At 34.9% G+C, this 10,462-nt stretch overlaps 2 protein-coding genes across 3 annotated transcripts in view; both read left to right on the top strand.

Moving 5' to 3' along the window:
- plxna1b (plexin A1b) overlaps window positions 1-10,462 on the top strand; it is a 744,633-nt gene that overhangs the window by 11,996 nt on the left and 722,175 nt on the right. The gene's annotated exons all lie outside the window — the stretch shown is intronic.
- On the top strand, window positions 2,451-8,557 carry pxmp4 (peroxisomal membrane protein 4). 2 transcript variants are annotated; one of them, NM_001326556.1, is made up of 5 exons: window positions 2,451-2,595; window positions 2,902-2,964; window positions 3,659-3,857; window positions 5,521-5,784; window positions 6,333-6,720. In NM_001326556.1, exons 1-4 carry the CDS (start codon window positions 2,483-2,485, stop codon window positions 5,779-5,781), a joined length of 636 nt encoding a protein of 211 aa, NP_001313485.1. In that variant the 5' UTR covers window positions 2,451-2,482; the 3' UTR covers window positions 5,782-5,784; window positions 6,333-6,720. The 2 variants fall into 2 exon arrangements, with proteins under 2 accessions (NP_001313485.1, XP_087111929.1); XM_087255803.1 differs by lacking the exons at window positions 2,451-2,595; window positions 2,902-2,964 and adding an exon at window positions 3,400-3,471 and having other exon boundaries at window positions 3,599-3,857; window positions 6,333-8,557.

The following is a 10,462-nucleotide window of genomic DNA, read 5'->3' as shown; positions in this document are numbered from 1 at the left end:
TGTTATGTTCGTGGCTGTTCTTGCACCATTGACTTACTTTATAATGGTATTTTTTGATTGCAAAGCCATGAGAGAAACCTTTGCAAATTATATGTTTAAGAAAATAAAAACAAAATAAGCCCCTCAGCTCTCAGAACATGGTAAACATGGTAAGTACACTCTCTAACTTGCTGCTTTTCTCTATATAACTCCATATAAAAGCCAGAAAGGTTTTGCACAGAGCTTTCTAAAAGGTTTGAACAATACTTAAGAGTTAAAGGTTAAAGTAAAGTGCATTTTATTTATTTGTTTATTTATTTATTTATTTTTATTTAGTTATAAATAAATATATAAGTATCTAGGGGTTTTGTTCACGAGTGAGGAAAGGATGGAGCGTGAGAGAGGCAGATTGGTGCAGCGGCAGCAGTAATGCGGTCGATGTATCGGTCCGTTGTGGTGAAGAAGGAGCTGAGCCGAAAGGCAAAGCTCTCGATTTAGCGGTCAATCTACATTCCTACTCTCACCTATGGTCATGAGCTTTGGGTCATGACTGAAAGGACAAGATCTCGGATACAAGCAGCCGAAATGAGTTTCCTTGGCAGGATGGCAGGGCGGACCCTTATATACAGGGTGAGGAGCTCTGTTACCTGGGAGGAGCTCGGAGTAGAGCCGCTGCTCCTCCACATGGAGAGAAGTCAGCTGAGGTGGCTCGGGCATCTGTTTCGGATGCCTCCTGGACGCCTACCTAGGGAGGTATTCCAGGCATGTCCTACCAGTAGGAGGCGTTAGGGGAGACCAATGACTGTAAAAAATATGGACGACGCAACAGCCCTTTTTCCCATTGAACGCCTTGAGGGCAAAACGCCTGCTTGACGGGCACAAACTGTCGCAAAAGACTGCTGAAATTGGAGCCAGACATGCGCAGAAGGATTGTCTGATGGAGCCAGAGGAGGAGCCGCGAAAATGAGCAGAGTCGAGCTTCCAATCAAACGCTTTATGTAAAATCAACTACGCCCCCCGAAGTTCTCAGCATGCGTTTGCTGTCATATCAACACAAATGGATGTAATAACGTTAACAAATATGAGGGTTTTATATATTCAATCGCGCCAGCTCCAGGCCGCAGCGCATAACTTACTCGCGGCGTCGCGGGCTGATTCCGGCTCGCATGCGGCAGCACCTGCTCGCTCGGCCGCCGCATCTGGCTCGATTGACTCGGGCTGGAATTGGGTAGTGAGTCCAGGCATCCGGAGTAGGTCCAGCAGAGGTAACATTAGTCAGTCTGAGCTCTAAGAGATAAGTCTCCGGCAAGCGAGAATCTAGCCGGAACTGTGTTTTGCTATCTGGGTGGCTAGGCGTGTATCAGCAAACTAATAAAGCCCGAAAAAAGCCCTGAACTTAGCGAATAAACAGTGTTCCACCAGGATCATGTATGTCAGAAACTATAGTTTACTGCTGAACTCATTTTGTCATGGTAAAATAACACAGAAATCGAATAATAACATTTCAGTCTACTTCAGTCTCCTGCCGAAGCTCAGACGCGCTGCTTTGAGAAACTGTCAATCACAGCTGTCAATCACGATGACACGCCCAGCATTAAATTACTGCTAAAAACAAACTGTTTACAAAATTGAAGATCTGCACCTATTTCAGCACAATAACCAGTGCCTTAATCGACCAGAACTATCTTTCGGGACATTTTATTGCAAGTGTAATATTTTTTTTTATTTGGGCTCAAGTCTCCTTCATTAACATGGAGGAGGCGGGCTTTATGACTTGTACTGCAGCCAGCCCCCAGGGGGCGATCTAACGGCCGAAACCTTCACTCAAACGTAGGCTTGCGGCACACTTGGGGGAGACCCAGGACACGCTGGAGGGACGCTGGATGTCTCAGCTGGCCTGGGAACACCTCGGGTCGGGATGCCCCTAAAGGAGCTGGAGAAAGTGTCTGGGGAGAGGGAAGTCTGGGGTTCTCTCTTCAGACTGCTTCCCCCACAACCCGGCCCCCGGATGAGCGGTTAAAAATAAGATGAGATGAGATTAAACTTTCCAATAAATAAGTATAATTTTAGCATATTAAGTAAGTACAAACTTGATTTAAGGAGTTGTTTTCCTTTAATGTAAAACACCAAAACAACATGTCAATAACTTAAAGAAACATCACCACAAATCTTTTGGACATAGTTAAGCGTGAGTCTGAAAGACAAATGTTATCAGTGTAGTAGCGCCCTCTCATGCTCAACTGTAGTAATTACAGCTACAAATTCGACACACGCCAGACACTGATCAATTAGTGTCAGATTTTCACACACCAGCCGAACAAAACGTCTCCATAAACTCATAAAAAAATTCATAGATATATTTTTAAACCTTAATAATCATTTCGAAAACATAACTGTTGGTCCGAACATTGTGTGCGGAACTATTAATCACAGTATTGTTTCCTCGTGCAATGCTGCTGCTCGCGTGTGTTACAGTGTGAGGGGTCCGTCTAAAAGAAGAGTCATGGCAGCTTCAGACCTCTTTAAAACTTTATTATACACAGTCAACAACCTCCTGCAGCAGCACAAATATAAAACTGCGCTGGCGGTGCTCAAAGGCTTCAGGAATGGAGCTGTGTGAGTTTAAATGCGCTTTTATTTTCATGCACGTTCGCTAGTAATTGCATTTCACGTTTTAAAATTTTTTATTAATCCATAAATCTGCCATAAATTACTCTTAATTACATTTAATACACGTAAGGAAATAAAATATGTTCTGTATATATGCCTTTTTTGAGCGTAGTAAATATTTAACTTATAATTGCAGCGATATATTTGCATATTGCTAGCTTTAAACATTAGGCTGAGTGAAAACATTAAGATTTTCACTGTTTATGTTATGTTTATTGTGCAGTTGTTGTATTATTTTGTGTGTTTTCTCAGATATGGTGCTAAAATCCGTGCCCCTCACGCCCTTGTGATGACGTTTCTCTTCAGAAGTGGCAGGTGAACTTTGAACTCTCATGATATGCTCTTTTGTTTATTTAATGGAACAAATAATACTGTAATATTGTACGATTTGCATATTTATGTTTAGTTATTTGCATATTTACATATTTATATTTATAATATACAGCATATGGAGTAATTATACTGAAAGTTTCGTTCTTTATTTTTTTATTCAGTAAACAAATGTCTATTTTGATGTCTTGATCTAATAAAATCCCTAAAAGTGAATTTGTATAGTAGAAAGTATATGTAAAAAACATTTGTGAAGGTCAAACGAAGATAATAAATTTGCTCCTTCATTATTCAGTGTAATGTACACTCACCGGCCACTTTATTAGGTACACCTGTCCAACTGTTAATGCTAATTTATAATCAGCCAATCATGTGGCAGCAGCTCAACGCATTTAAGCACGTAGACCTGATCAAGATGATCTGCTGCAGTTCAAAGCGAGCATCAGAATGGGGAAGAAAGGAGATTTAAGTGACTTTGAATGTGGCATGGTTGTTGATGCCAGCTGGTTTGAGTATTTCAGAAACTGCTGATCTACAGGGGTTTTCACGCACAACCATCTTTAGGGTTTACAGTGAATGCTCTGAAAATGAGAATATATCTAGTGAAAGTTTTAGTGAGAGTTTTGTAACCCTAAGGATAACCCAGTGTAATCTCTGCTTTCCGTTTGCTGCTGAACAGTCTGAGAGAGAAGTTTCGTGCGATCGCTCAGGCCACATACACTCACTCCAGGAATCTGGCCTGCTTCGTCTTCACATATAAAGGCCTGCAGGCTCTTCAGCAGCAGCTGCAGGGCAAACAGATGCAGTCGCACTCCTTTCTGGCCGCCTGTGTTGGAGGATGGCTGGTGTTTGGGGAGAATAACAACATCAACAGCCAGGTGAGGGGAAAAGTGCATTTGTTTATTATTATTATAAAGGCTAACAAAACACCAAAACAAAAAAAAACTATTTTTTTGAGCTTTTGACAGTCATATATGTGTCCCACGTTGCTAAAAACACTATTAGGACACATGTATTTCATTAAAAAGGGAAAATTGGTTGTTTTTACGTTGTTTCGAGCAAATTCGTTCTTCTGGTTTGAAAATAAAATTTGAAGCTACGTCACGGCGATTAGATCCTTGTGTAAATTCTAGCGAGATTGGATGTTTGTAAAAATTGACATCATTGAGTTTTCAGCATATCTGTGCATTAATTCATGAGAAAGACTTGGTTCGAACCAATCAGCATGCTCTATTGTGAATGAGGTGCAACTTTAATGCAAATGTAGATCAATGAAATGAGAACTCAAAAAGCTTGTTTGTAAAAAGCCAGACATATCAAATATCAGATGAAAGAAAAAAATAACACTCCAATAAAAACAGAAATTAAAATACCAGCATACATTTGCAGTTTATATTGTATATAAATGTTGCTGCATTCATCAAATCAATCTGTTCTTGATTCATTAAAGTAAATACAGTTTGTTCTATGTTAAATGTCATCAAATCATATTTTTCAATAATAATACGACTGCTAATAATAGCTTTTGAAAGCCCTAACCCTAAACAAACCCCGACACTAAACAAGCCCCTCACAGTAATGTAAAAACAGTATTTATGACAATAGTAATTGATAATATTTATCAAATTGTATTTTATTAACACCTACCCCTCATATTAATTTCAAAATGGTAATTATAATGAGATTCATAAGATTATAATTGTTTATTAAATTACCGATAAATTGTAAACACTAATTACATTTTAAATTACCATAATAATCCATTTATTTTAAAAGCTATTAATGATGTGTTTAATAAACATAAATCATAACTTAACATAAATATTTCAGCAAGAAAATGTTTGGTTTATATAGCAATAACATTTTAGTTTTAATATATTTTATTAAATAAATACAGCCTTTTTGAGAAGAAAAATAAAAGAAGAATATTTAAAACATTAAATATTCTTACTGATCCCAAATAAATAAAAAAATAAATAGTAAATATTTCTTTTTGAAAAATGGAGATGATCAAAATGAAATAAAGAAATAAGTAATAAATGTCAAATATTTATTTAAAATATTTAAATGTTTAAATATTAGCTTTCTATCTTAAACAAAAAAAAACATAAATAAATAAACAAACCTCATTTAATAAGTATATTGTTTCATATTGCTGTAAACTTTCAGTTTTGCAGATTGTTTTCTGCATATGTGATTAAATAAATGCTGCTTTTGTGAGCAGAATAAGCTTTTTTTCAAACAACAATATCAATAAACAATTATAATGTGACTAAAATAATCAATAAAATAAATAAATATATATTTAAGTATGTATGTACAAAAAGACTTACCATAAGATATCTAAAACTGTCTTAGCATGGAATGTGTATAATGAGATTGAGAGTTCCTTAATCTTTAATTACAGTTAAAAATATTTATTCAATTCTATGACCAAAACTAATGTTATTGTGAAAAAAGCACTACATCAATGTAATGCACAGCATGCATATAACATCTGTAATATAATGTGTGTTACTTTAATGTACTGTATTTGTGCAGATAAACATGTACCTGCTGTCCAGAATCCTCTTTGCTCTGTCTCGGCTGGCGGTGGAGAAAGGTTTGATCCCGCAACCCAAAAAAGACCCGTTCCCGCTGTTCGCCACGCTGGTTTGGGGAATCGTGCTGTGGCTGTTTGAGTATTATCCTCATACGCTTCAGCCCTCGCTCCAGTCCTCCATGAACTACCTCTACCACGACAGCAACACGTGGCACGACATTACAGACTCTCTCATCTATAACAAACCAAAAGCCAACTGAGAGGTACTGAAGCCACACTTCCAGAGTACAAGCACTAAAGTACAAGTAAAGGAGAGCTTTAATATGTATTAATTAGATTTTGACAGTTTTTTCCACTAAGGCAGTTCAGGGTGATGAAATGTAATTGGGTTAACTGGCAGTGGGTCGGTTATAGAGACCAAAACAAAGACAGACATTCTTACAAGAAAGGCACATTTTCAAAGCAGAATATCTGACTTCAGCATTGTTTATCAGGTAAACAAATGCACTACCTGACCAAAGTCTTGTCGCCTACCTAAGTTTTAGGAACACAACACCTTTAAGGATTATATTTACTCCATTTGTCCTAAATTTACTTTCAGATCTACTCGGTCATGATAACTTTGATGAAGCATCTTGTAATGTTTGGTCAGCATCTCACCCAAAAGCAACTATTTAACTCTTGAAAGTGTGATTGCATTGTGTAGTTTCCTTTAAGGATCTAATATTTGATGCATTGTGTCATTATTTCAGAATAGAAATGCATAAGGTCGGAAGGGCGTTAATTGCATTGCCTTTATTTTTACCCACAGGAATCATCGATGTCTAACCACCGAGAAGAAGTCTTCCCGCAAATGTGTTTTTACACATGTTTTGAAGTTCCACTAAATGATTTTTACACATTGCACATTGTCAGCAGATTATATTTGCTCCATGTTGTATTTGATTTACTCTGTGCTGTATTTTTCGCTTCGTTTATAAAAACTAAACATATGTAAGAACAGAAACAAAGTCTTTAGTTTCAAATTTCATGCGAACAAACTAAAATAAATCCTAAATTTACAATGTTTACTTTACTAGCGCACATTTTTAAATCTTAAAATGAACAATTAATCCACGCTAGTTATTCTACTGTAAAAAAACAGTTTGTTTTGGTAATCTTCAATCAAAATCTGATCATCTGGGGCCTCATGTACGAAGACTTGCGTTGAAATCATACTAAAACATTGTGTATGCACAAAGCTGTAAATGTGTGTACGCTGTAAAAAATCGGATATATGAAACACTACGTACACAGAATCCCACGTATATTCTCTTTGTACATCCAAATTAACGTGAAACTGAGTGCACGAGCACAAAACCCCTTAATGCCTCCTCCCCCCGTATGAATATGCTAATGACTCTACTTTGCAAATCCAAACGATAAAGCAATGGCAAAAGCAAGCAAGAAGAGAAACTTTGAACAGAATGTGAATTGGAGGTGCTGCTATCGGAGGTAGAACGAAGTAAACTGTGTTATTTGCAAGTTTGTCCTCCGGAATTAATAACAAAATAAAAAAAAATTGAGTGGGAGAGTTTAGCTGACGCGGTTAACACAGTGGGGTCTGAACATCGCACTGTGAGTGAATTAAAAATGTAAAGGTGTAAAATTTTGTAGTGTCTATAGCAGCGAGATTGGCGTAGCTCGTAAAGCGCATATCAGAATTTGCCCACTCTTCGTCATGAGGAAGACAGGTAGGAATCATTGTTGAGCGCATTTGAGCATCATATTTTATTCGCACATTTATTGAATGGAAATGTTTCTTATTCACGTATGCAAATTCTTCAGATGGCACCTTTATAGCAATGTGCGCGCAGTCAATCTCTCTGATGACATTGGAAAAACCAATGATCGCTGCAAGTTGCGCATTAATATTTGGCTGGTCAACTGTATGGTATGGAAACCTTATATACCTGCGAGACATGCGGATGATCTCGTCCCATACAGCTGCCAATGCACGGCTCAAAGATACTTTGTAGTGTGCAGTTTAACACAACTGCCTCTAGGAGTCGCCAATGGAAGTAAAACAAACACACACAAGAAATGCACGTAAGCTAGACATTAAGTTGGTGTGGAACAACGCACATTCTCACATTCATTTCATTGTTAGTAAGAAAAGAGACATGTGAAACTTGTCGCACAGGCTTGTGTTTCCAGTTCGTCCCATTCGCATGCGTATAAATGTGGGTAAACCCCACCCCCTACTAAATATTTGGTTTCTGTATTCAGCAACTTCTTTTTCATGCACACTTTAATTCAAAATGTTTTTATCCAGGAAAACTTCCCTTCATTTTTTCCATTAATGTAATGCATTCAGAAACATCTCCAAATATGCACTAATCTCAATTCTAGTGCATAGCAGTAGTTACTTATACATAAGTTACTATAACATATTTTTTTAAAGTGACAGTTCACCCAACAACAGTCTCACCCTCAGACCATTCAAGATTATTATTTTTATATTTCAGTTTTGCTGATTTTTATTTGTTATATTATCATAAAGCAAGTCAAATTCCCAATAACGTAAACACAGATTTAATAATACATGATGTGAATAATATATTAGGATCTTATGAAGTAAATCACCAGTCTGTGCTAGAAACTGAGCATTATTTACTAATAAAACATAATTTTTGTTGTGCAATATCGTTTTTGGAGTGAAATCTGAAGTGTAAATCGGACAGGTGGTGTGTTTTGCTGTTGTTGCTCTATATTTGTGTATAATGGAGGTGAGTCTGGCAGTCTTAACACTGAAATGGACATTTATCTACTGTTTTCAGCACTTTTTGGTGTCACGTTGCATTATAAACTAATGTAATCTCAACATTCAAACTAAAGAAGAGTGATGATAAAGAAGAGTTTGATGGATATTTTCTTCTAATTAATTGTTTGGTCGTGTGGATCCACAGTTTATTGCTGAATTGTGGATTAATGTCTTGCTGATTGTGAAATGTTCTCAATGGCCAATAATAATAATAATAAAACATGGAAATAATAGGTTAACTGTTTTATTTTTAGTGCAGATTTGATATGAATTAATCACTTTATTGATTAAATACTAGTGCTGTTAAGATAAAAGTTTGTATTAACATATACATGTGTACTGTTTATATATGTGTATATTTGTATAAATGCACACACTTACTGTACATAAAATACTAAATTATACAAAATAAATATATTTCCATATTTATATATATTAATTTAAACCAGTTAATTGCAAGTGACAATAGGTCAATATAAAATATTTAATATTTTGAGACCATTTATATTGAGGATTGGGTGAGGAACCAAAAATAAACAGTTTCTGTGAAGCTGTATTTATAAAGCATTATAAAGGTATTCCTAATGTGTCTTATGAGTCAATTCAAAAACCTGTAAAGCAAAAAATAACCTCGGACGACAACACTAATGTGTGTTTATTCAGGGAAAGGCCTCAAACTTGCAACAGCGCCTAGATTAATAACCTAGATTATTTCTATTAACAGGGTATGAATGAACCGCCTGACCTTTCTGTACATTCCTGAGAAAGTCTTAAGAGTCTGAGAAAGCTTTTCTTTTATTATTAATTAACTTTTTATAAACTGAGGTTGACTTTTCATTCTTAGATCAATAGTGTTTGTACTGAATCTGTTTATTTATGATAATTATTCTTATATATGATAAATATTTTTGTAAGTGTTTAGTTTAGCTTGTTAAGAAAACTTAGTGTAATTTGTTTTTATGCAGAATCATGAACACATTTTTATATATTAATGTGTGAGTTAATTATGTTCAGAATTTAAGAATAAAAATAAGATAATACATTAATAATTAAATAAATAATACATTAATAATTCTAATTACAATTTTAGAATTATTCATTTATAATCTTATATTTTATAATATATATTTATGAAATAGACAGACAGACAGACAGACAGACAGATAGATAGATAGATAGATAGATAGATAGATAGATAGATAGATAGATAGATAGATAGATTAAAACAGTTGATAGATAGATAGATAGATAGATAGATAGATAGATAGATAGATAGATAGATAGATAGATAGATAGATAGATAGATAGATAGATAGATAGATAGATAGATAAAAACAGTTGATAGATAGATAGATAGATAGATAGATAGATAGATAGATAGATAGATAGATAGATAGATAGATAGATAGATAGATAGATAGATAAAAACAGTTGATAGATAGATAGATAGATAGATAGATAGATAGATAGATAGATAGATAGATAGATAGATAGATAGATAGATTAAAACAGTTGATAGATAGATAGATAGATAGATAGATAGATAGATAGATAGATAGATAGATAGATAGATAGATAGATAGATAGATAGATAGATAGATAGATAGATAGATAGATGGATGGATGGATGGATGGATGGATGGATGGATAGACAGACAGATAGATAGATTTGCAGAATAACATTGAGATGTTTTAAAAGCAGTTAAAAATAAAATTATATTTTTAATATAATTTAAAAAATGTAATTATCAAACAATATTTTTAATTTCATTCTAACTCATGTAGTTTGTCATTTTGTTTTATGTTTTAGTCATTAACTATTATATATTATATATATAAAATAGTTATTCCACCGTGGAATGAACCGCCAACTTATCTAGCATATGTTTTACGCAGCAGATGCCCTTCCAGCTGCAACCCATCATTAAGAATATAAATATATTCTTACGAATTCAAACGAAAATGGAAAGTATTACACGATTAATACTCAAAATATTAGTTCAAATCTCCTAAATAAATGATGACGCACTTGATTTTCCCTCTCTAAAGATGTTACATTAGTTTAATAAACCCACATTTGATGATTCATTTCTACGGTGCACACAATTTTCTCACGTAATTTCACAATAATTCACAGC

This window comes from Danio rerio, chromosome 6, assembly GCF_052040795.2.
Source record: "Danio rerio strain M-AB ecotype USA chromosome 6, GRCz13ab, whole genome shotgun sequence".
In the NCBI taxonomy this organism is placed as follows: domain Eukaryota; kingdom Metazoa; phylum Chordata; class Actinopteri; order Cypriniformes; family Danionidae; genus Danio; species Danio rerio.
The sequence above is the reverse complement of the archived record's forward strand: the minus strand, read 5'-3'. Positions and strand labels throughout refer to the sequence as shown.